Source organism: Rhinatrema bivittatum, chromosome 17 (genome assembly GCF_901001135.1).
Source record: "Rhinatrema bivittatum chromosome 17, aRhiBiv1.1, whole genome shotgun sequence".
Taxonomy (NCBI): domain Eukaryota; kingdom Metazoa; phylum Chordata; class Amphibia; order Gymnophiona; family Rhinatrematidae; genus Rhinatrema; species Rhinatrema bivittatum.
The window spans coordinates 33058833-33085319 of NC_042631.1; the positions used below are offsets into that span (position 1 = coordinate 33058833).

A 26487-nucleotide genomic window follows, 5' to 3' on the forward strand; every position below is an offset into this window, starting at 1 on the left:
TGGGGACTTACATGGAGGTAAAACTAGAAGACTGGGAGAGAATGGGTGAGGTGGAACCAACAGTGGGCCAAACTAAAAGGAGCAATTACAAAAGCAACAAAGCTATATGTGAGAATAAACAAAAGTAAAAGAAATAAGAAATGATTTGGTTCTCAAAGGATGTGGTTGATAAAATAAAGGCCAAAAAAGCAGCATGAAACAAAATGTCTGGTGAAAACAAAACATTTTTCAGATATATCAGAGAAAGGAGAAAGTCCAAAGTTGTATAGTAAAATTGAAAGGTGACAAAAATCAGTGCTTTGAGAGAGACAAAGAAATGGCTGAAATATTAAATAAATACTTCATTGTTCACTAAAGAAGACCCTGGAGAAGGACCGTCGCTAGTTGACAAGACTGTGGATCGAGGTGGAGTAGTTGATACTCTGTTTATAGAAGAGAATATATGGGAAGAGCTAAGAAAACTGAAAATGGACAAGGTCATGGGGCCGGATGAGGTACATCCCAGGATACTGAGGGGAGCTCAGAGATGTACTGGTGGGTCTGCTGAAGGACCTGGTCAATAGATCTCTGGTAACAGAGTGGTGCCACAAGATTGGAGAAGAGCAATGGAGGTCCCGCTTCACAAGAGTGGGAGCAGAGAGGAGGCTGGAAACTACAGGTCGAATAGCCTCACCTCAGTAGTGGGAAAATTAATGGAGACTCTGCTGAAGGAAAGGATAGTGAACTATCTATAATCCGGTGGATTGCTCAACCCGAGGCTGCATGGATTCACTAGGGGAAGGTCCTGTCAGACAAATCTGATTGATGTTTTTTTTAATTGGCTGACTGGAGAATAGAATCAGGGAAGAACGCTGGATGTGATTTACTTGGATTTTAGTAAAGCTTTTAATACTGTTCCACATAGGAGACCCATGAACAAAATGAGAAGTTTGGGAGTGGGTGCCAAGGTAGCAGCATGGATTGGAAACTGGTTGACTGACAGGAGATAGCATGTAATGGTAAATGAAACCTGCTCTGAAGAAAGAATGGTGTTAAGTGGAGTGCCACAGGGATCGTTTTTGGGTCCGATTCTGTTCAATATCTTTGTGATAGAAGATAGTTTGGTCTGTTTGTGGATGAAACTAAGAACTGCAACAGAGTGGACATGCCTGAAGGAGTAGAGGGAATGAAAAATGATTTAAGAAAGCTTCAAGAGTGGTCGAAGATTTGGCAACTGGGATTCAGAGCCAAGAAGTGCAGAGTCATGCATCTGGGGTGTGGCAATCCAAAAGAGCTGTATGTGGGCGGTGAAGGACTAATGTGCATGGACTGGGAGAGGGACCTTGGTGTGATAATGTCTGGTGATCGGAAGGTGGTGAAGCAGTGTGTCTAGGCGATAGCTAAAGCCAGAAGAATGCTGGGCTGCATAGAGAGGAATAACCACTAAGAAAAAAGAGGTGATAATGCCCTTGGTGAGTCCCTCACCTGGAGTACTGCTTTCAGTACTGAGCCCATATCTCAAAAAAGATAGAAACAGGATAGAGGCGGTCCAAAGAAGAGCGACCAAATTGGTGAGGGGTCAGCACTGGAAGACTTATGAGGAGAGGCTGAAGGATCTGAATATGTATACCCTGGAAGAGAGGAGGTGCAGGGGAGATATGATACAGACCTTCAGATACCTGAAAGGTTTTAATGATGCACAATTGACAAACCTTTTCCATTGGAAAGAAGTCAATAGAGCTAGAAGTCATGAAAAGAAACTCCAGGGAGGACGACTCAGAACCAATGTCAGAAAATATTTCTTCACGGAGAGGGTGGTGAATGCCTAGAATGCCCTTCTGGATGAGGCGGATTCAAAGGGGCATGGGATAAACATTGTGGATCCCTAAAGGGTAGAGGATGGAAATAAAGAAAAGAGTACATGGGGGTAACTTGCTGGTGTGGCAGTTGCTGTCCTTAAATAACAGTATCAAGGCTTAATGCAACTCCATCTTTGCTGTCTGTTCAACAGCAGTGGGGAAAAGGGGAATTGTATTCAACAGCAACCCATGAGGGCCCCGACTTTTACTGTTTGGGGAACAAATAAACATGGGAGTAACTTGCTGAGGTGGCTTTTACTACCCTTAATCATTAAGCCTGATACTTTTGATGCGGCTCCATCATTGCTCTCTGCTTCCATGGCAAGGGTTAGGGAAAATTGGATTCGGAGAGCATCCTGGGGCCTTGACTTTTACAGTCTGGGAAACTGATAAGCATGGGGGTAACCTGCACAGTGCAGCAGATACTGGCATAAGCTTGCTGGGCAGACTGGGTGGATCATTTGGTCCTTTTCTGCTGTCATTTCTATATTTCTTTGTTTCTAAGGGGGTAAATCTATGGTGAGACTGTATCCTCACCTGGTTCAAGAAAGGGAAAGTTAGAAATTCCTAAGGTGCATGTGTTCATTTGTGTGACCACTAGGAGGAGCATTGTTCATGGAAAAGGGGCTTTGTCCTCAAGGATGCTCAGGATAGGAAAGTAGACACTGTGCTTAATCAGGCTGCTGGTGTGGTGCTGCAGGCTGCTGTGTGCAGCAATATTGTTGCTTGGACAGGACTGCATTTGTCTGAATGCATACAGGAAAGTTCATTGGGATGTGAGGTGACTGTTCTGGAGGATGCTGCTCAGATGGAATCGTGAGTTTCCTTTTTTTTTGGCAGTTCCTCAGGTCCAGGCCTTGGCTAGGAGAATGGCTTCCATTGTTTGCTGTGACTGTGTAACTAGTCGGTAGATTCAAGGTACCATTTATCTATCTTGTGCCTTTCCTAGGAAAAGGTAGAATATCAAATGGAAACAAACAAAGCAGCATTTCAATCAAACCCCCGCCAGGTAGACTGCAACACAGTTCTGCATGTATAATGCCATAATATTCCCTTTAAAGACACAAGCATGGTTAAATACAGATGTGCTTTCTAAGATGTCATCCCTATGCTGCATAGGGTGTAGACCTAGGAGATAGTATACGCCAACGAGTGAAGGGATCAAATTTGCTGATGACACAAAATTATTCAAAGTTGTTAAATCACAAGAGGATTGTGAGAAATTGCAAGAGGGCCTTGCAAAACCGAGAGACTGGGCATGCAAAAGGCAAATAAAATGTAATGTGGTCAAGTGCAAAGTCATGCACTAAAGGAAGAATGACCCAAATTATACCTACACAAGGCAAGGTTTCACATTAGGAGTCACTGTGTAGGAAAAGGATCCAGTGGTCATCATTGATAATACGTTGAAATCTTCTGCTCAGAACGCAACAGCAGCCAAGAAAGCAAATAGAATGCTAGGGATTATTAGGAAAGGAATAAAGAATAAAACGGAAAATGGCATAATGCCTCTGTATCGCTCCATGGTGCGACCTCATCTTGAGTGTTGTGTACAATTCTGGTCGCTGCATCTCAAAAAAGATACAGCAGAATTAGAAAAGGTACAGAGAAGGGCGACCAAAATGATAAAGGGGATGCGACAATTCCCCTATGAGGAAAGGCTAAAGAGGTTAGGACTCTTCAGCTTGGAGAAGAGACGGCTGAGGGGAGATACGATAAAGGTCTGTAAAATGATTGGAGTGGAACAAGTAAACATTAATCGGTTGTTTTCTCCTTCAAAGAGTACAAAGACTAATGGACACATAACGAAGTTACTAGGTGATACGTTTAAAACTAATAAGATAATTTTTTTTTAATCAACGCATAATTAAGCTTTGGAATTCATTGCAGGAGGATGTAGTGAAAGCAATTAGTGTAGCTGCATTTAAAAAAGGTTTGGACACGTTCCTGGAGGAAAAGTCCATAAACCATTAAGGTGGAGCTGCAGCAATCCACTTCTTATCCCTGGGATAAGCAGCATGGAATCTTATCTGCTCCTTGGGATCCTGCCAGGTACTTATGACCTGGATTGGCCACTGTTGGAAACAGGATACTGGGCTTAATGGACCTTTGGTCTGACCCAGTATGATAAATCTTATGTTCTTATGTACTAAGGGGCGGATTTTCAGACTCCGCGAATAGGCCTACTTTTGTTTGCGCTCCAGGTGCAAACAAAAGTACGCTGGATTTTAGTAGATACGCGCGGAGCCGCGCGTATCTGCTAAAAACCTGGATCGGCGCGCGCAAGGCTATCGATTTTTGTATAGCTGGCGCGCGCCGAGCCGCGCAGCCTACCCCCATTCCCTCCGAGGCCGCTCCGAAATCGGTGCGGCCTCGGAGGGAACTTCCTTCTGCCCTCCCCTCACCTTCCCCTCCCTGCCCCCACCTTACCTTTGTCGGGGGATTTACGCCTCCCGGAGGGGGGCGGGTACGGAGGGCGCTGCCACGCCCCCGGACCGCCCCGGGCCGTAGCCACACCCCCGTACCCGCCCCCAAAACGCTGCCGACACGCCCCCGAAACGCCGTGACGACCGGGCCCGCCCCCGACACGCCCCCCTCGGAGAACCCCGGGACTTACGTGAGTCCCGGGGCTCTGCGCGCGCCGGTAGGCCTATGTAAAATAGGCTCACCGGCGAGCAGGGCTCTGAAAATCCGCCCCTAAGTGTCTGGTAGAAATAAGTACCACTCCCTACTTGAAATTTTCTTTTTAATTCTCATTTGGTTATATTTATCTGATGCCAGCTGCATGTGGTCCTAGGAGCCTCATACACCTCTTTCCTCTATTTCTTGTGATGCTGAACTCAAAAATGTAGTTAAGAATATTAGATTATTTATCTTTTTGCTTTTGCTTCCATCAAGAAGATAAGACTTTAAAACTCGGCATAAGAAAGTTGCTTAGTTTTGTTGATTACTAGAGTAAAACAGAAATAATAATTAATTTCTTGCTCACCTTACAGTTCGTGGTGTTTATAAAAATAAACATTCAGAATTAAAAATGAATGCAATACACAAAAACAGAATCACCCATCTCTCATTGATCAGGAAAAGACCCCGCATGCTGTTAACCAATTTCTTCAAAAGCATGCTGAAAAATAATTTTCATATTTTTTTTTTTTTTTAAATAACTTGTGGAATTCTATTGATCGGGTCTGCAGAGTGGGTCCCGCTCCTGAAAAAGCCCTTTAGAGTCTCACGCAAGTAAACCCGTTTAGAAGGCTCCTTCAACTGACCTTGTCTCCTGGAGCACAAAGTTCCAGAGGTAGAGCTCATAGGAGCCTCGTTATTGAAAGCTTTAGGAACTGTCGTGGCTATCTTGTATTTTATATGCCATGCAATGAGGTGGTTCTGAGACTGGGATTATATGATCATGCAGAGACCTTCAGATACCTGATAGGCATTAACAGTGCACAAACTGCAAACCTTTTCCGCTGGAAAGGAAACAGTAGAACTAGGGATCACAAAATGAAACTCCAGGGGTGAAGCCTCGGAACCAACATCAGGAAATATTTCTTCACGGAGAGGGTGGTGGATGTCTGGAATGCTCTCCCAGAAAGAGCTGGTGAAGACGAGAATAAATTCAAAAGGGCATGTGACAAGCCCTGCGGATCTTCTAAAGGCATATAAAGAAAAGGGATGGTGTTACACTTGTGCATGGGGGGTAATCCGCACGGAGTGGCAGTTACTACCATGGGCAGATTGCTGGGCAGGCTGGATGGACCATCTGGTCTTTATCTGCTATCATTTAATATGTTACTGTGTATCTCGGCCAATTCTCAGGCAGCTGCATTCTGAAGTACTTTGAAGGGCCCTGATTGTGTTGGAAGGAAGGCCCGTATACTGTAAACAAAATTGCAATAGTCCAATCCTGACGGTACTAAAGAATGAAGGACGGTCCAAAACGTCTGCCAGAGATAGAAATAGTTTCATACTGCATAACAAATGTAATTTTGAAAAAGGAAGATTGTATGACACTATTAATGTGTAATCAAAAAGATAGGTCTGATTCATAAATTACTCCTAAGTTTCTAGGTTGGCAGACAAATGGAATCACAGTGCCATTAAATTGTAATGCAGATGCAGTTTCAGTTGATGGAAGCCTGCTCAAAATCATTGGGAATGAGGAGAAATGGAAAGGGGCCAGAAGAGAATTATAGCACTCAGAATTAAGAGAGGCACATCCCCAGAGTTGGAGAGGAGCCAGCAGAAAAAATATTTGTATCCCAAGTACAGTCATCTGCTATCTCCTTTTCTCTTGAAGCTGCTCTGGTTCTGCCACAATTTAGAAACATTTTGAAGGCAGTTTTCAAAGATACTTCTATGGGTAAAACAGTATTTTACATGCGGAAATGGAGTCTCTGAGAATTGATTTACCCTCGCTGAGCATAAGAATGTGCCCTAGTACCAGTAAATATACTTTTATACGCAGGTGTTTTAGGGGCGGAGTCAGGGGGTAGCACTTGTGTGTGCAAAATTGTAATTTAATTGGAAAAAGTACCTGCACAAACAGCAGGGCCAGGTTTAGTGAAAATTGATATAATCTCTGGGTAAAAAAAAACTGTCCACACACTTTACACTTCTGCACATAGTTTGAAAATTGCTGTCTTTATAAATAGCAGCATCAAAACCACAATTTACTGCCATGTGCCCCTCTGCTTTTTTTTTTTTTTTTTTCCTATCTGAAATAATTATGAAAGAGATGGATGCGTTTCAAAATGGTCTTCTGTACCATTATGTCATAAGAACATAAGAAATGGCATACTGAGTCAGATCAAAGGTCCGTCAAGCCCAGCATCCTGTCACACACAATAGCTACGGTAAGTCTGGTCACAAGTATCCGGTACAATCCCAAGGAATAGATTTGATCCTCCTTGCCCATAACCAGGATAAGCAGTGGCTTTCCCAAGTCAACATAACTAATAGTGGCTTATGGATTTTTCCTCAAAGAACCCTTATCTAAATTTTTTTTAAACCCAGCTATTCTAACTGCTTTCACCACATCCTCTGGCAACAAATTCCACAGTTAAATTGTGTGCTAAGTGAAAAATTCTTTTCTCCAATTTGTTTTAAAAAGGCTAGCTTCATAGATGTTCCCTTAGTCCTAGTACTTTTTGAAAGGGTAAATAACCATGCCCTGTTTACCAGTTCCACCCCACTTAAGATTTCATAGATCTCTATCATATCCCCTCTCAGCCTTCTCTTCTCCAGGCTGAAGAGGCCTAATCTGTTTAGCCTTTCCTCAAACCTGTGAGGGCAGACGTTGGATTGTGGCATCGTCAAAAGGACAGGTAGGGGCAGAAATAGTTTCTCTTAAAGTTAGGATCAGCAGGGGGGGAAAAAAAATTACTGAAGAACACAAAAATGATTTGGGTAGTATCCATACAGAGGTTTTAAAAGTGCGATGCACGCTTTAGGGGATGTGTGAAGACGGTGGGCTCGCGTGCTCCGAGTGGATTCAAAAGCCACAGAGGTACGTGCGTATCTCCGGCGGCGCACACATCTCGGAAGTTTTCAGAAAGGGGCGTGGGGGGGGGGGGACGGACATGGGCATTTCGGGCCGTGAATCTAAAATGTGCACAGAAATAGCTGAGGCCCCCTGCCGCGTACTCTTTATTTCTTCTGTGGATGCGGTGTAAGTTAAAGAAAACTAGGCAGATCTGCATGGTTTTATAAGGGTCAGGGCTAACTGGGGGACTGAAGGCTATCAAACGGGGGGGGAGGGGGGTTGGAGCACCTATCTGGAGAACTGGGGACAAACTGGGAATGGTGTCAGCATCTGCCCCTTTTAAAATCCCTTGATTTATGCGGTAGAAGGGGAATTTGCATATCCACTTAGAATTTGGCGAAAATGTGCATGCGGCCAGGCTATTTTATAACGAGCACGGGTGTGCGATAAAATGACTGCATACCTGGGTACGGGCCGACATGCGCAAATCTGTGCACGCGCGCCAGTTTGAAAGATACCATCTTATGTTTTAGGAACAAAGTTAATAATGAGCTGCCGTTCATTGATGCATTGGGTAAATGAAAGCTGGACTTGCTGGTGCCTCTTTGGAATGGCAGCATGCTGAGGACAGCAGCGGGACTGGTGGGATCTTGGGAGATGACTAAGTGATACAGCTTGCAACTCTCATCACACTTCCCCTGCTGAGAACTTGCTTGAAGGGCAATTTATCTGCACCAAGATCAATGTTTGTCAAGTAAAACCTCTGATTGCTGTTTATTGCCTGCTCTATGGGAGGCTTAGCGCTGTATAATATGCCAGCTGCATGGAAAAATCAGGATTTTTATTTTTCTTCCTTCAGTAACATAGTAATGACGGCAGAAAAAGACCAAAATGGTCCATCTAGTCTGCCCAGCAAGCTTCCCAAGATAGTAAATGCCATTCCGTGCAGGTTACCCCCCCAAGATTTTTTTTATTTATTCCCATCCTCTAGCCTTTAGGGATCCACAGTGGTTATCCCATGCCCCTTTGAAATCCTTCACAGTTTCAGTCTTCACTTCCTCCAGAAGGGCATTCCAGGCATCCATCACCCTCTCCGTGAAGAAATATTTCCTGACATTGGTTCTAAGTCTTCCTCCCTGGAGTTTCAAATCATGACCCCTAGGTTTGTTGATGACCATGGATCATTAAAACCTTTCTGGTATCTGAAGGTCTGTATCATGTCACCTCTGCTCCTCCTCTCCTCCAGGGTATACATATTTAGGTTCTTCAACCTCTCCTCATAAGTCATAGGGTAGTATGCTTAAGACCCTGGGAGTGTCTCACTGTAAGAATATTTTGTTTCCATACGAACATAACAATTGAGTTTCATTTGTGTTCCTCAAAGGCATATCCCCTCTGTTGAGCAGGGACCATGTTGTTATTCCCCAGTATCTCAGTGATTTTCTGTCTGGAACGTACCTGTTCAGGCACCGGAGTACACTTTCTAAGATGTAGGCGCTTCTCATGTGCTTAAAAAGCATTAAGCCTCCTAAATCAGCCATGAGCAGGTGAAGGGATTTTTTTAGCCTCCTGGAAGTACCTGTGTACTTTGGCCACACAAAAAAAGGCATCCCAGGGGATGTTTCAAATATGTGTTTAAAAACATTTGCACATTTAATTTTTGAAAAAAAAAAAAAAAAGCGTTAATTGTACATGTGTGTGTGCTTTACACCATTGTTTTAAAACATGTAAGGAAACGCACACACTGCATTAACAACCTAATAGTCAGACAATGTACATGGAGGTTGGTATTCAAAAGGGAGGGAAATGGAAAGCCCATCCAGCTAAGGTTCTCTGTGATATTCAGTGGGATAAGCATCCTTTGGTGAGAAGGTGTTAAGCTCGGTCCGGCAGGGCTAAGCCTTTGGAACTCAGGTGGGAGGGAGGAAAGGAGCTGGTTAAGGCTGTGATCGTAGTCTTTCTTTTTTCTCCTCAGCACTTCACCACTTAACTGGCTTTATTCTTTTGAATATAGCCGGTTAAGTCTAAAGTTATCCCGCAACACTTTTCTGGATAACTTTAGACCTGCTCTCAGGCATGTTTAGAGTTAGCCGAATATATACCCGGAGCATGCCCCTTTATTTGGCTAACTCTTAGCTGGATAAGCAAAGGAAATATTGAAAACTAGCTATTTAGACGGATAACTTCTGAGTTATTGACCTCATCAGTATGTTATGTATGAAAACGGCTGGTTTTGTACTGACTTAAAAGCAGGCCTGTACTTTTGCTGTCAGGTGCCCTATTGACAATTTGCTCTCTTATGGCACCACCCTGTGGGAAAAGGATGAACTTTAGCTTTGCTCCAACAACATTATCCAGCGTGTTGATTAAAGAAAGAGGTGCCCCAACTACATTGCTTTAACACTAATTCACTATTACAAAAATGGAAAAAAGACTAGACTGACTATGGGAAAATATAACTTTTAAAAAAGATTGTTTCCTTGGTGGCTCTGTGTGCTACTAAAAATGACAAGTCAAGCAAATAACAGTTGAGGTGGAGTTTAACTAGCCTGGTGACTCTCTAGTCTCTCTGCTCAAGCTGCAAACTAACTTTACCTGTTTTGATTTTTACATCTATGCTGAGATAGAGGGGAAAATCGGAGAATTTTCCTCCATACTTGAGTCGTCTATCTCCACACCCCCCACACCCCCCTTGCTGGCTACATGGATAGTCATGTCTTTTGATTCTGCACAATGGTCTTTTGAGTCGGGGAGCCTAGCTACACTGCCAGCAGGTCTGGACCTGGAGGTGGCCCACAGGTGATGAGCAGCCCCCCTCATCCGCTGTAGAGCCTGCGGTTGTGGGTGCAGTCCACCTGATGGGAGCATCTGCAACACTGAGCTCTGTTCAGATTGTCATTGCTCGGTGACGCTGGTGGTGATAGCTTCCGTTTTAGGTTAGGCTGAGAATGAAACGAGTCCAGAGGGAAAGTGGTGCAGCTGCAGAGAGAAGGGCAGGCTGAATTGGCAGCAATGTGGAGTGCAACCAGTGTAGCTCTCCTGGCTTCTAGGAAGATCCCCGGACCTCTGAGTTAGCAGCATTGTAGAGGCAGTACCTGGGGCTGTAGTAATGAAGATTTGGACTGCTGCTGTCCACATGGACCACTTACTCACAGGCAGAATAAATGAACTTGGTGCTCTTTCCTCTGATGGTGTAGTCAAGAGAGTCAATACAGAGTTTAATTAACTTATTGGGAAGTTGGAAAAACAGGTCCAAAAGGTGCAAGCATGTAATTTGGCATTAGTCCAAGATGGCTTGGTTTTGACGCGAAGAATGGAGCAAGTATAGCACACTCTAAGAAACGAGAAGTGAGGTTCATTAATTTTCCCAAAATATAGCTCATTTTGGCATCTGAAATAGTTAAGAAGAGGTACATAAAGGAAAGATTTTTTTTTTCTTTTTTGTGGAAAGTTCCATCTGAGTCACTCCCTCCTTTGGCTAAGACCTATTATCTTAGAACATAAAAACATAAGGCTTGCCATACAGGGTCAGACCAAGGGTCCATCAAGCCCAGTATCCTGTTTCCAACAGTGGCCAAGCCAGGTCAGAATTACCTGCCAGGATCTCAAGGGGTAGATTGATTCCAGGCTACTTATTCCAAGAATAAGCAGTGGATTTCTGCACCTCTACTTTAATAATTGTTAATAGACTTTTCCTCCAGGAACTTGTCCAAACCTTTTTTTTTTTTTTTTTTTTTTTCTGAACTCAGCTTTCACCACATCCTCTGGCAATGAATTCCAAAGCTTAATTATGTGTTGAGTAAAAAAAAATTTTCTCTTATTTTAAATGTATTACCCAGTTACTTCATTGTGTACCCCCCTGATCTTTCGTGGTGCACGGGGGCCTTCCATCTTCACGCGCTCCGTTCATGGCATGCTGGGGTCTCCTCTGCCATTTTCTGCGCAGAATTCCCCCAGGACTAGGTCTGACCGAAATAGCAAATCTTATATATGGTTTAAGTTCACTTTGAAAATTGAAATAACAGCCCCCCCCCCCCCCAATTTGTGCAGTTACAGAATTACACCTTAAATGTACGTGTGTGTGTATGTATATATAATATATATTTTCTAGGGTTGTTTTTTTTTTTTCAAAGTGTGATAATGGAGAAAAATAAATAACTTAATATTTTATGTGACTGAATCGCATTGATTGCTTGGTGTGGCAGAAAAGCTATTGCACATTGATGTAAGAAGACTTGGCCCATCCTGCTGATTTATTTCCCAGTGATTGCTCCAATGCAGTTGTCATCAAATATGAGTCTGTTCCAATTATTAAACATTGACCGTGTGCTTTTCAGAGACCTTTCACCTTTCTGAAGCTGCTTTTAAATCTTAGGCCTGATTCTGCTTTTAGCTTCATTAACTGAATCTTTTCTTTCTTTCTTTTTTAACCATTATCTTTCTTTATGAAATACTGTCTCTTGTCCTTTTTGTTTGTCTTATTAGATTGTAAGCTCTTTTGAGTAGGGACTATCTTTTTTTTTTTTTTGTTAGTACAGTGCTGCATATGTCGTGTAGCACTATAAACATATTTAGTAGTAGTGGTCACTGATTCATTTCCTTCTAAGATTAGTAGTGACCATCTGTGTGAAATGAGATGGTTATCTCAGTCCAGTTTCCATTGGAGAAATAACCGCATTAAAGTCACCATCACAACTTGGCATTAATTAATTTCATTCTTGGCAGTGAGACCGGGTTTGAAAACGAATGATATATGGTCCCTGTAAGGCAGGATGGACGTGCATTGGCAGGGCAGAATGGGGAAGATTGCACGAAGTGCCATTGCCCCTGTTGTAATTATTCTGTGGATAAATGGAGAACTTCAGTTTCTAGTGTTGTCAGCTGACACCTTTCACAAGCAATAAATTCACTAGAAAAATGTAAAATCATTACAGAGAATCCCACACAACCAATTGTGGAATATATTACAGAAACAAGATCCTGCCTCTCTTGGGGCTTATTTCTGTATTTATTTACAAAATTTCTATGCCGTGGCTTACCACAACATCCATATTTGCTATAAAATACATTGACAATAAAACCAATGTAGAATTAAAAATAAAATAAAGCATATAGTATATAAATGAAAAATTATAAAATAACACACACAATGTAATCCATGGAGTGGGAATAGTCTGACAAACTATGGTGATAAATCCAAATCATTGTTCTTGTCTTAATATATGGCATCTTTCTTCCAAACAGGATCCCAGTATAGTAGTTTAGACACATGCTTGAGAACATCTATGTAATAGATAGCCCAATAATATATTTTTGGCTTCTAAATGACCTTATGTTCTCTAAGCGACAAGAGCAATATCATTACTAGCATAGTAAATTGAGTTATGGTGGGGTAGTGTTGTACCCATGGTCACACAGAACTGGTGTTCAAATGTCATTTATGGAGTTCTTAGGACTTGTTCTGGACTGTAACTGCTACACATAATCTCTCTTTCTTGAGTATGTTTGCAGGGGAAAAACTAAGACAGAGAGGGGAAGAGGCAGAATTCTGTATTGCTCCTCTCTGCTTTAGGGATAACACAGTAGTTGTCAGCAGATTCAGATGAACTGAACCAAATCATGGTGAACCTGGAAGATGTAGTAGGCCAGATTGACAAACCGAAGAGTAATAAATCACCTGGACCAGATGGTATACATCCCATGGTTTTGAAAGAACTAAAAAATGAAATTTCAGACCTATTACAATTAATTTGTAACCTATCATTAAAATCATCCATTGTACCTGAAGATTGGAAAGTAGCCAATATAACCCCGATATTTAAAAAGGACTCCAGGGGTGATCTGGGAAACTATAGACTGGTGAGCCTGATATCAGTGCTGGGAAAAATCATGGAAACTGTTGTAAAGAATAAAATCACAAAACATTTAGATAGACATGGTTTAATGGGATACAGCCAGCATGTATTTAGCCAAGGAAAGTCTTGCCTCACAAATCTCCTGCATTTTTTTTTTTGAAGGGGTGATTAAACATGTGTACAAAAGTGAACCGATAGATGGTAATGCATTTGGATTTTCAGAAGGCGTTCAACAAAATCCCACATGAGAGGCTTCTAAGAAAACTAAAAAGTCATGGGATAGGAGGCAATGTCCTTTTGTGTATTGCAAACTGGTTAAAGGACAGGAAACAGAGAGTAGGATTAAATGGTCAGTTTTCACAGTGGAAAAAGGTAAACAGTGGAGTGCCTCAGGGATCTGTACTTGGAACAATGCTTTTTAATATATTTATAAATGATCTGGAAAGAGGTATGACGAGTGAGGTGATCAAATTTGTGGATGAGTTAAATCTCAAGCGGATTGTGATAAATTGCAGAAGGACCTTGTGAAACAGGAAGATTGGGCTTCTAAATGGCAGATGAAATTTAACGTGGACAAGTGCAAAGTGATGCATATAGGGAAAAAAACCCTTGCTGTAGTTACACAATATTAGCTTCTATCTTAGGAGTTACCACCCAAGAAAGAGATCTGGACATCATAGTGGATAATACATTGAATGCAAATAAAACGATGGATATCATAATGCCTCTGTATCACTCCATAGTGAGACTGCATCTTGAATACTGTGTGCAGTTCTAGTCACCGCATCTCAAAAAAGATATAGTTGCACTGGAGAAAGTACAGAGAGAGGCTACCAAAATAAGGGGCATGGAACAGCTCCCCTATGAGGAAAGACTAAAAAAGTTAGGGCTGTTCAGTTTGGAGAAGAGATGGCTGGGGGGGGGGGGGGCGGGGGATATGATAGAGGTCTACAAAATCATGAAAGAACTTGAACAAGTTAATGTAAATCGGTTATTTAGTCTCTCAAATAATAGAAGGACCAGGGGGTACTCCTGGTCCTTCCAAGGTCTTGGCGTAAACATAAACTCAGACCTCTCCCTAAAACATCTGACAATTAATAATACTTCTATTCCTATAGCATGTTCTGCCACAAGTCTTGGCGTAAACATAAACTCAGACCTCTCCCTAAAACAACACATCTCCTCACTCACAAAAACATCTTTCTACAAGCTACGACTTCTAAAACACCTCCGTCCTTTACTTTTCTACCAAGATTATAGAACCATCCTTCAATCTTTAATTTTCTCTGGTTTAGACCACTGTAACGCTCTTTATCTAGGATTACCAGACTCCTCACTCTACCCACTCCAACTGATTCAGAATACTGCTGCCCGAATACTAACTAGAACCTCTCCACGTCATCATATCTCCCCTGTTTTACAATCTCTACATTGGCTACCCATAAAGTTCAGAATAAAATACAAAATTCTCTCCATTATCCACAGCTTAATTCATAATCATACATCCACTTGGCTTTGTTCACTACTTCGGATTTATAAACCAACACGACATTTAAGATCACTTAATCAAAATCTCCTAGATATCCCTTCTCCCAAACAAGCTAGATTAGACCTCACCAGAAAAAGGGCCTTTTCAATAGCCGGGCCAATACTTTGGAACTCTTTACCAAACCCCCTACGTTCAATATCTAACCCTTCTCATTTTAAAAAATCTCTCAAAACCCACCTTTTTCAACTTGCATTTAACATCTCATCTAATTAAACGATTACTCTTATGCCAAACTATAATTGCATAGTCATCTGTACCCTTTTTTTAACCCTCATTTTCCATATTTTCAATTTGTCATTCCCCTCCCTACTCCCTTCCCCCTGCAATATTAATACAATCTTTATTTTTTCTATCATTTCCACCCCACCCCTCCACCTAGAAAAAATTAAGCCCATGGCATCAAATCTTTTATTTTATAAAAGTTTTTAATCCTAGCATTCTGACTAGTTATTGTTTATTTTATGTATATTTGAAAACTCATTTTATTTTTGATTCTTTTGTTTATTTTACTCTTGTAAACCGTTTTGATAAAATTTATTTTTAAAAAACGGTATATAAATGCTTTTAAATAAATAAATAAATGAATCTCACCTTGGGTCGCCCTCTACTCTGCTCTCAGCTGTCGTTTAACATGGGCACATCGTCTGTCTGCCTCAGCTCCTCACCCTGCAAGATGTTCCTGCATCTTCTGCCATTTGCGGCCTGAGGACTCCTGCTCCTTCCCCCAGCCTTTCCTCTCCATGAATGGACTTCTCTCTCTCTATCTCTCTCATTCTCTCTCTCTTTCTCTCTCTCTCTCTCATTCTCTCAGTGCCTCACTGTGAAGAGACCTACTCATTCCATTTTAAACTGAGAAGCAAGAAATTGTTCATTTTAAATCTCTTTTGCCGTTATTTTTTAATCTCTTTGGTTTCCTCCTTTCAAACTAGTAGGCATTTTTTCCCCAAATGTGCCTCAGATACTATGTGGTTCTTTAGTTGACTGTTTACCATCTCGATGAGACTGATGGCTCAGACACATCAACATCTTATGAGCTGGGGTACTCTGAAGACTTGCCGGAAATGGCAGTTTTTGTTTTGGGTTTTTTTTGTGGAGGGTTCGGAAGGATATGATTAGTATTTTCTAAATGGAGGTCAGTTTGTTAATTTCCATGAGACGTGATGGCAGCATTGCCCATGTGTCAGGGCTGAGGGAAGGAGGAAGCAGAAAAGCTGAGCACTTTGTTTGCCTCAGATTCTGACCCGTGTATCATCCTTTGGCACTCTGATATTTCAGGTTTGTGATTCTGTCCGTGGTCCTGTTTGGATTGACGTACAACCCCCATGAGGAATGCTCACATAACCTGGTGGATCATGGCCGGGGTTACCTGGGAATCCTGCTCAGCTGTATGATTGCCGAAGTAGCTATTATCTGGCTGAGCATGCGAGGCAGCATCCTGTATACAGAGCCCCGGGACTCCATGCAGTATGTCCTGTATGTCAGACTGGGTAAGAGACTCCAGCAGTGCGTGTTGTATGCAGGAGGGGGGATGAGAGAGAGAAGCACCCCATGTTATATGCAAAATATCAAATTGTCTTGTTCATGAATCTGTTGTCGTCTTTTTTTTTTTTTTTTTAAACAAAATGTATTTCTTGTATTTTATAAGATTTTATATATTACAGCTGTGAAGCTTTTTATTATGATCATACCTTTGTTTGTTTTTTTTTTTGTTTTTTTTTTTTAATATCTCAAAGGTTTCCATGCATAGGAGGCGAGCCTCTTTCAACAGAAAGGAGGCTCTAGAAGATGGGGTCATGGAATGAGGGTGAAAGGGAGCAGACTCAGGAGTAATCTTAAGGAAATATTTCTTTACAGAAAGCGTAGTGGATGCATGGAACGGCCTCCCAGTGGTATCTGAATTCAAGAAAGCATGGGGATAAATCTCTGAAGGAGCGATGGGAATTATAAGGGCTACATAAATTGGACAGCTGGGTCGTCTGGGTACGGGCTTTTTCTGCCGTTATGTCTCTATGTTTTGACATAACTTTCCCACTCTGAAGTCCATTCTTCAGCTTTTTGTGCTAGGTTTTTTTTTTTTTTTTGGTGGTTGGGAGTTGAGTATGGCTCTTTGAGGGGGAATCTCCACTGCTTGGCAGTCTGGATTAATGGGGAAGGGAGATGCTATACCCTTTGTATAAAAAAAAGGCCCTACTTAGAATGGAAGATGCTCATCCACTGTGCCCTCGAGTACAAATCCCAACATAGCTGATCCTAGATGTGCCGCTCTTTTAGCACATGGCAGAGGTAACTGCAGTTGATTGGTAGGGGGGGGGGGATTGCACAGCAGTGATTATTCTGTTTTGGAGTGATTCTGCCTTCCTGTATTTCTTCATGGTTTTGTTTTCCCCCCTTCTTTTTTTTTTTTTTGTTTCAGCCATCCTGGCAATTGAGTTCGTGTATGCCATTGTGGGAATCATCTGGCTGGTTCAGTATTACACCGCTTGCAGCGACACCACTGCCAAGAATGTCACACTGGGTACGTACCAAAGGGGCACTGTTGCTATAACACGCCAGTGTTCGGATGAACGGCAGATGGCACCACGCTGAATCCATGCTCTGTCTCCAGGGCATCGCTGTTGCAGACTCTGCAGACAAAGGTAGCAAGTGAAACTCTTAATCAAATCAGAAAGTTTCAGAGCTATTGCTGTCTGATTTGGTGCCACAGATTTTCTGCAGGAAGGGAATGAGAACAGCGTGTGATGAATGACTGGCAAGAGCAGAGCAAGCAAATATTAAACGTGGCCAGAAGAATGAGGGAAGAGCATGGGCAGAATGTAACAGTAGTGCTCCACCATGGGATCCTCCCCTCCAACTTGATGCCTCTTCCTTCTCTCTGTCTGTACAGGGATGGTGGTCTGTAACTGGGTCGTCATTCTCAGCGTCTGCATCACCGTTCTCTGCGTCTTTGATCCAACAGGGCGCACCTTTGTCAAACTGCGAGCCACTAAGAGGAGACAGCGAAACCTCCGCACGTACAACCTGCGGTGAGCAGAGGGGAGAAGGGCCATGGAAGAGAGCTAGAAAATTGTGATCAGACTGGTCTGAATTAATTAATTGGACATATCTCTACTTTTTTTTTCTTTCTCTATGCCTTCTTTCTGTCATTTCTCTTCTTTGTATTCTGTTTTTCCTGCTTGCTCTTTCTTATTTATTTTTTGCTTTTACAGCGTGTACGTGTGTGGATTTTTTTTTTTTCCACGTCTTGTTCTTTGCTTTCACAAAGTCTTCCTTTTGGCTTTGTCTTGCTCTCTTATGGTTTACTCACACTTTCAATATTTATGTTCTTTTTTTTTTTTCCCGGTGCTTACTCACTTATCTGATTCGTGAGTGGTGCTGATCAGAAATATATATGCAGTGCATACTATCACTGCCTCTGCCAGTGCCCCTGTACCTGCTTGTGCACTGTTTGACCTCCAGCATACATGGCCACTTCCATTTCTCTGTTTCTTTGTTAGTATCTTTGTGTCCTGCTGTATCCTTTGGCTCGTTTTTGTCATTCTCTCTGGCATGTTCATTTGTTCACTCTCTGTGTTCATGTATTCCATTGCGTAGGCACCGGCTGGAGGAAGGTCAGGCCAGCAGCTGGATGAGACGACTCAAAGTCTTTCTTTGCTGTACACGAACCAAGGACTCTCAGTCAGTAAGTACTGGAAGGAGTTTGCACACCGTCAGTCCCATGTGTTCAAGAGTGTGGTGCTCCGTGGGACAAGTCTCGAGGCCACACACACACACACACACGCTGTGTCACATGTTCTGACAAGACTATGATCTGAGCAATAAGTGTGTATTTGTGTGTGTGTGTATGCAGAGAATTGATGTGGTAAAACAGGATAACATGATGAGGAGAAGGGTGTGAGATCAACCAGGCTAGGATCTTTTCCTTTAGCTCAGTAGTGGAATCACTGGTGCAGAGCCAAAAGGTTGCACGCTGTGGGACAGTGGGGATAAGGTGGTGAGAGTTCAGTCTTGCCTCCTTTGAGGTATGATTACTGATTTGTGGAATTCACTGATGCGCAGTGAAAGAGCAGTGCTGAGGACTGGAAGTTTACAGTGAGGGTCGTGTATTTTAATTTTTTTATTTGAGATGCACTTTAGCACAACAGGGTGTGCTGAACAACCCGTGCTTTTTTTTTGTGTATGTGCTGGTTTTTAATCTGACTTCTGAGAAGATGCTACTGCAGAGTTACTGTAATTGCTATATTTATTTTTGTCCTGGATTCCATGATGACTTTTCTTTCTTTTTCAGGACGCATACTCCGAAATCGCCTACCTCTTTGCAGAGTTTTTCCGAGATCTGGATATCGTACCATCTGACATTATTGCAGGCCTGGTTCTCCTTCGCCAGCGGCAAAGGGCGAAGCGCAGTGCAGTGCTGGATGAAGTGAGGAGGCAGTGGTCGTTGTGGTTGAGATAGAGGTGGAGGATGGGGAGGACTTGGATCCCAAGAGTTAAATGAGGAGCTGGGCCAGGAACAATTCAACCATTTCTTTTAAAGTTAACAGCATCAGAAAACAGCCAGCAAGAGAAACAAGGAGACACTGTCAGCTCTGTAAAAGGGGTAGAGCTCCAGAATGGGATGGGGGGTCAGATAAGATGGTAAAAGCAGGCACTACGTTGGTGAATAATCTACAGGAATTGGTCCTAAGGTGTAAATACAGGAGTCCAGGCTTGCAGCAGGTTAGCAAGAATCTCATACAAATATGTATTTATTTAGAAACTTTTATAGTCTGCAGATTACAGTACAGAATTATATCATACAGTCACAAAAAATATTTCACATAATTTTACTTAAAAAGAAATAAACACATGCCTAAAAAAAAAAAAAACCCAGCACTGATATCCTTTAGATCATAAACCTCCAAAAGCCTCCTTAAACAGTAAAGCTTATTGTCTGTGAAATAACCTTAAATCATTAATAGACTTCAAAGAATTGGGCAAGGTGTTCCATAAAGTGGCCCCTACAATAGTTAATGCCTTACTTCTAGTCTCCTTTAGATGGGCTTTCTTAATAGAGGGAACTGCTACAAAAAAACCTTCATTCTGAGACCAGAGAGCTCGAGAGAGGGTATAAGAGGCTAATAACCTGGATAAATAAAAGGGTCCTTCCATTTTTATTGAATTAAAACCTTGCAGGCTAATTTTAAAACGAGCACCTATACATGCACATATCGGTCCATGAGCGGAGATACGCTGGAATTTTTAATCATGCATGTACTTGTGCCCCTATAATTTAAAATACACCTACCGTCTCCTCTGAAACTCCCTATCTTGCATGGCAGCAGTTATTCACCTCATTTACATCCCTAACTCCTAATTAATGGGTGGTGAAGTCCAAGTTGTGAGTTCCGGTGGAGGAGCGCCAGTTTCTTCAGTGGAGGAGGTTTCCCTCAGCTGGCGCCGAGATGCACTCTCCAGAGACAGTTTCTGCAGCCCAGGAAGATGATATAGACCTGCTATCCACAGGGGAGGGGGCTGGGGTGGACTTAGCGTCTGGCTTACCATCTATTCAGAGGCGAGATGGGACCTCCCTGACGGTGGATATTTTGTACCAGCCTCCTTTATTATTAGCGGCATCAGGGGCAGGAAGAACCATCTCCAGCCTTGACTCTGGATTTTTGGTCTTGCCGTCTCCAGGTGAGTCTCTGCAGCCCTTTAAGAAGCCAACGGAAGTGACACTTGATTCCTTATGGGACCTAATGGCTCAGTTTGGCACCGTTCTGAATACTTCTATCAACAATTGGATTCCTTTTGTCTCTAAACTGGACCCTATGGTCTCTCAATATGATTCACAGTTAGTTGAGCATGAAAATAAGATTGTTGCCTTTCAACAAGATTTAGACAAAATTACCACAGTCCAGACTAATCTGGTTCAAGAAAGGGGGCATTCTTTAACAAGAACATGCCATGCTGGGTAAGACCAAGGATCCATCCTGTTTCCAACAGAGGCCAAACCAGGCCACAAGAACCTGGCAAGTACCCAAATATTAAGAAGATCCAGGAGAGTTGAATCCCTAGAAAATGTGTCAAGTTGTTTGAATCTACGTTTTTTTTTTAAATTTCCCCAAGATTATGGGGGAACTTCCCATTATGACTTTTTTGAAGATAATTGTATAGATGTTTTGCAGACACTACAGAGACGTTACCATCTATTAATAATGCAACTTTTTAGCTCTACTTCTCGCCTAAGTTCTTCCTCATTTAATGTTTCTCAGTTTCTGGAAATGTTGATATGAAGTTATTGAAAGAGCCACGTAAACTAGTTTCATTTGTTTCAGATGTGGATTTAAGCAAAGTTCTGTTTCTATATTTTCAGAACTTAATACAAATTTTCATGACCAGGCTGTGCAAATCTATCCAGATCTGTCTAGGATCACTGAAGAGCGGAGAAGAGGGTGTCTAGCCTTCAGGCGGGAAGTTTTGGCTTTCGGAGCCTCTCTTATTTTACAATATCCCTGCAAATGTTTCATTAAACATTGCTCAAATAGTTAGATCTTTTTCTCTCCTGAGCAACTTGGATCCTTTATCAATGCTAGGAAAAGTTAAACATCTACACCAGCTCCCATTTCGGATCAGTAAGCTTGATTATAGTTTATTTGCAGGAGATGTAATATTTTTTCATTAAGGTCTTGCATCTTTATTTGAATTTCCTATGATCTTCTCTTGTTTCATTGCTCTCCCCTTTTTTTTCTTCTTAGATTTGAGAATTGGTTAAACATTGCTTAATACTTATATGTTTATTATCTTGTTGTTTTCTATTGTTTTTTTCACTCATATTACTGTGCAAAGTAATGGTCATGGCTTTGTTAAACAAAAATTCTTAATAAAATTAGTTAAAAAAAAAAAAAATGCGCCTACCGCACATAAGTTTGCTCCTAATTTTGAGGTTACTGGAGCAAACTTACTTCACGTATCTTCCATAGGACTTTGGCTTTAATACACACATTTAAGCTGATTTTAAAACATGATTGCGCAAGAGTCCTTCCCAGTTTTTCCAGTTAATCCACCAGTTTGCCCAGTCCAATCTCGAGGTCATCCAGATCCCTCTGGTTCTTCGTCCTGCATGCCTCCCAGTTGACTCTGATCCCTCACCCTCTCGTGTATATCCTAAAATGCGAGCTCTACAGACTTTTGCTCATCAGCATGAGCAGGAAAGTTACATGGCTAACAAGCCGACACGCCCTGCGGGCTTATGCATGTAACAGTTGGCCTTGCCTCAGAATGCCCATGCCCCCCCCACCCCTTTCCTGCCCCCTTATATTATGCTCGCACACGTGCCTATACGAATGTAAATCACAGCTTTTAAAATACGCGTTGTTCACACGGGGCCCACATACTCGCATATTTCGGCATTTTGTGCGAGCAATGTTTTTAAAATCAACCCCTTAAACTTAATATGCTGCTGAAGAGGAAGCCAATGTAATTCTCGTAAAGAGGGGGGTATATGTTCTCACAGGACAAGCAGGATGGTTGTCCTCACAAATGGGTGACATCGAGGATGGAGCCCACCACGGAAAACTTCTGTCAAAGTTTAAACAGAACTTTGACTGGCCCCTACTGGGCATGCCCAGCAAGGCACTGACCCTGCAGCCAGCAGGGGTCTCCCTTCAGTCTTCTTTTTTCCGCGCAGCAGTTGCCACGCGGTGAAAGGAGCTCTCTTACCACGTTCCTGACAGGAATTCGGTATTTTTCTATCCGAAGAAAATTTGCCCCTCAGGGGTCTCCCTTCGACAAATTTTTGTCACTTTCGCGGAAACCGGTAAGTTTTTTCCCTTTTTTAATCGGCGGCCGTCGATTTTGGCCCTTGAGGCCTGTGGGAACTTACTGAGCCCGCGCCTAAATTTGGCCTTAAGCCATGGCGACGGGGTTCCGTCGATGTCCGGATTGTACCCGGACTATGTCCATCACTGACCCCCATAGGGTTTGTGTTTTATGTTTGGGTAGTGAGCATGATGTCCTGACTTGCACCAAATGTGCCTTAATGACACCTAAGGGTCGCAAGGCCAGGATGGAGAAGATGGGGCTCCTCTTCCATGCACCCACCCCAACGCCATCGATAGCATCGACGTCATCGGAACCGGCACCGTCGAAGTTGCACCACCATCGCCAACCCGCCGGTGACCGTCCACCATCGATGACTTCTCGGCCGTCGACTCCTGTCCCCTCCCCGGATGAACGAGGAGATCGGAAGGATAAGCATCGCCATCGACGGCACAAGTCTCGGCCCGTCGAGGATCCGCAACCATCGACCTCTGAACAGGCCGAGCCACCGAAGAAAAAGCCTCGGTCGGACCTGGCACCGTCCATGTCTCGTTCGCAGGCACCGAGGAAACCCTCACCCTCCCGGGGTGCGGGGGCCGTGATCCCACCGGTTACGGTGGTCCCTCCGGCCCTGCCTCAGCCTCCCTCTCCCGTCGAGCCGGGTATGCTTACCCCTGGTCTCCGGGCAGAACTGGACCGGCTGGTCCAGGAGGCCATCGAGAATGCGATGCGAAGATTCCAGCCTCCACCGGCACCGCCTCCGGCACCGATTCCGGCACCGCCTCAGGCACCGACCTCAGCACCGACTCTGCCACCGAGGATGGAACCGACCACCGAGCCTATAGTGGAAGCGTTGGCACCGATACTAAATCGTATGGAGGCACTTATGCGCGCCCTTCCATCGGTGATTTCATTAGCACCGACTACACCATCATCTCCGGAAGGACATTCATCGACAGGAGAAACACCGTTCCGGATTCCTCCGTCCGGTGTCGTTCCATCGGTGCCTTCACATACCTTTCCACCGATTTATCCTTCGGCTCCATCGATTCCAAGATCGGCACCGATTCCATCGGTGGCCCCGAAGCCCTCGATGCCGTTCACTGTTCCGCTTGCAGCACCGGTTCCATCGATGCCTTTGGATCCTCTACCAGGTCCTTCAGGACAGCAAACCTTACATGATCCTTATGATACCTGGGGTGATGATTCATCTTCAGATACAGATTTACCATCCCCACCATCTCCTACAGAGAGTAGAAAACGATCTCCTCCTGAAGATCTCTCCTTTATAAATTTTGTAAAGGAGATGTCAGAAGTTGTGCCTTTTCAGCTGCAATCTGAGACCGATGACAGGCACCAAATGATGGAGCTGCTCCAATTTCTGGATGCCCCCAAGATCATCGCTTCCATCCCCATTCACCAAGTATTTCTGGATCTTTTAAAGAAAAACTGGGAATCACCTTCATCTGTGTCACCAGTCAATAAAAAAGCTGACTCAACCTACCTCGTTCAGTCAGCACCAGGATTTCAGAAGTCTCAACTGGATCATCGCTCTGTTGTAGTTGAGTCTGCGCAAAAGAAAGCCAAGCGTTTAAAGCCACACTCTTCCACTCCCCCTATCAAGGACAACCAATTTCTTGATAGTGTGGGAAGGAAAGTGTATCATGGGGCTATGTTGATATCTCGTATAGCTTCATACCAACTTTATATGACTCAGTACAACAGAGCTATCCTTAAACAAATGCAGGACTACGCTGACACCTTACCGGACCAATACCAGCCACAGCTTCAAGCCCTCCTTCACAAAGGATTTGAAGCTGGGAAGCACGAGATCCGAACGGCCTACGATATCTTCGATGCTTCCACGAAAGTCTCAGCTACTGCCATCTCAGCCAGACGTTGGGCTTGGTTAAAATCATCCAACCTTCGCCCAGAGGTTCAGGATCGTCTAGCCGATTTACCCTGCTTAGGGGATAATCTGTTCGGAGAACAGATTCAACAAATTGTGGCGGAATTGAAGGATCACCACGAGACGTTGAAACAACTTTCGTCTGTTCCATCTGAGGTATCCTCCAAACCACCACCTAAGAAGGACTCCAAAAAGTCATTCTTTCGGCCACGTCGTTATTACCCTCCGTCGACTAGGCCTCGTCCGGCTCGATCCTCCACCAGACCTCAGCCACGCCAACCTCGGAAACAAAGACCTGCTGTAGCCCCACCCCCCGGGCCTGCGGCAGGCCTTTGACTTCCCGACTCGGAGCACATGCCATATCCCACTCCCCCACATCCCTGTAGGGGGTCGTCTGTGCCACTTTCTACAGCATTGGATACGGATTACCTCAGACCAGTGGGTGCTGGCGATTATCGCACAGGGTTACCACCTCAATTTCATAACTCTTCCGGCAGACTCCCCGCCGCTTCAAGCGTGGAGTCTATCCAGCCATTTGGCTCAATTACAACAGGAAGTATCTCTTCTTCTGCAATCAAATGCTATAGAACTTGTTCCTCCCTCTCAACGAGGCAAGGGATTCTATTCCAGATACTTCCTAATTCCAAAGAAATCAGGAGGGCTACGTCCAATTTTAGACCTTCGAGCCCTCAACAAGTATCTGCAAAAAGAAAAGTTCAAGATGGTAACCCTGGGCACGTTACTCCCTCTGCTGCAGAAAGGGGATTGGCTATGCTCCCTCGACCTCAAGGAAGCTTATACCCATATTGCGATAACACAATCCCATCGCAAATATCTGCGGTTTCTCGTAGGCCGCGACCATTATCAATACCGAGTACTGCCTTTCGGTCTGGCATCTGCTCCACGGGTCTTCACCAAATGCCTCGTAGTTGTAGCAGCATTCCTCAGGAAGGAAGGTGTCCACGTATACCCCTATCTGGACGACTGGCTGATCAGGGCCTCCACCCCTCAGATTGCCCGGTCCTCCCTACAATTGACAATCAACACACTCCTTTCCTTAGGGTTTCTTGTCAATTACGAGAAATCTTGCTTCGTCCCATCTCAAACCTTATCTTTCATTGGGGCAGACTTGGACACCTTACAGGCAAAGGCCTACCTTCCGCTACAACGGGTCCAAACTCTCATGTCCCTAGCTCACCAGCTCCAGTCTCAAGACACTGCCACAGCTCGCCAATTCCTAGTTCTCCTAGGACACATGGCATCCTCGGTTCAAGTCACTCCCATGACCAGACTAGCCATGAGGGTAACACAATGGACTCTACGACAACAATGGATTCAAGCTTTTCAGCCTCTGTCCTCCATAATCACAGTCACACAAGCGCTGCGCCTATCCTTAACTTGGTGGACGACTCAGGTCAACCTCCTTCAGGGCTTACCCTTTCTTCCACCGGATCCGCAAGTTATCCTAACCACCGACGCTTCCCACATCGGTTGGGGGGCCCATGTGGACAATTTTCAAACCCAAGGGTTATGGTCCAACGAGGAAGCCGAACACCAGATCAATTTCCTGGAACTTCGAGCAATCCGCTATGCGCTCCGCACTTTCAAAGATCATCTCTTTCATCAGATAATCTTAATCCAGACGGACAACCAAGTGGCCATGTGGTACATAAACAAGCAGGGAGGCACAGGCTCCTTCCTTCTGTGTCAGGAAGCTGCGCAGATCTGGGCGGAAGCCCTCTCCCACTCTATGTACCTCAGGGCCACTTACCTGCCGGGAGTAGACAATGTATTGGCAGACCGGCTGAGCCGTGTCTTCCGACCGCACGAGTGGTCACTCGATCCTCTGGTAGCGACCTCTCTGTTTCACAAGTGGGGTTCTCCCCGCATAGACCTCTTTGCGTCCCCTCAGAACCACAAAGTGGACGATTACTGCTCTCTCATTCGGAGCCAGAACTCTCGGCCGAGGGATGCATTCTCCCTCAAGTGGACAACCGGTCTGCTCTACGCATTCCCCCCACTTCCTCTTGTGTCAAAGACTCTCGTGAAGCTACGCC

At 43.9% G+C, this 26487-nt stretch overlaps 1 protein-coding gene across 4 annotated transcripts in view; it reads left to right on the plus strand.

Annotated features, from left to right (window-relative positions):
• The window catches only part of DAGLA (diacylglycerol lipase alpha), a 210630-nt gene that overhangs the window by 112474 nt on the left and 71669 nt on the right, over positions 1–26487 (plus strand). For 3 of the 4 annotated variants that reach the window (XM_029582183.1, XM_029582182.1, XM_029582184.1), the window contains exons 3-7: positions 16000–16211; positions 17138–17239; positions 17609–17747; positions 18316–18403; positions 19010–19144. In XM_029582183.1, the coding sequence (XP_029438043.1) occupies positions 16000–16211; positions 17138–17239; positions 17609–17747; positions 18316–18403; positions 19010–19144 (676 nt within the window). The remainder of the gene's footprint in view (positions 1–15999; positions 16212–17137; positions 17240–17608; positions 17748–18315; positions 18404–19009; positions 19145–26487) is intronic. The other variant, XM_029582185.1, reaches the window with a different exon arrangement.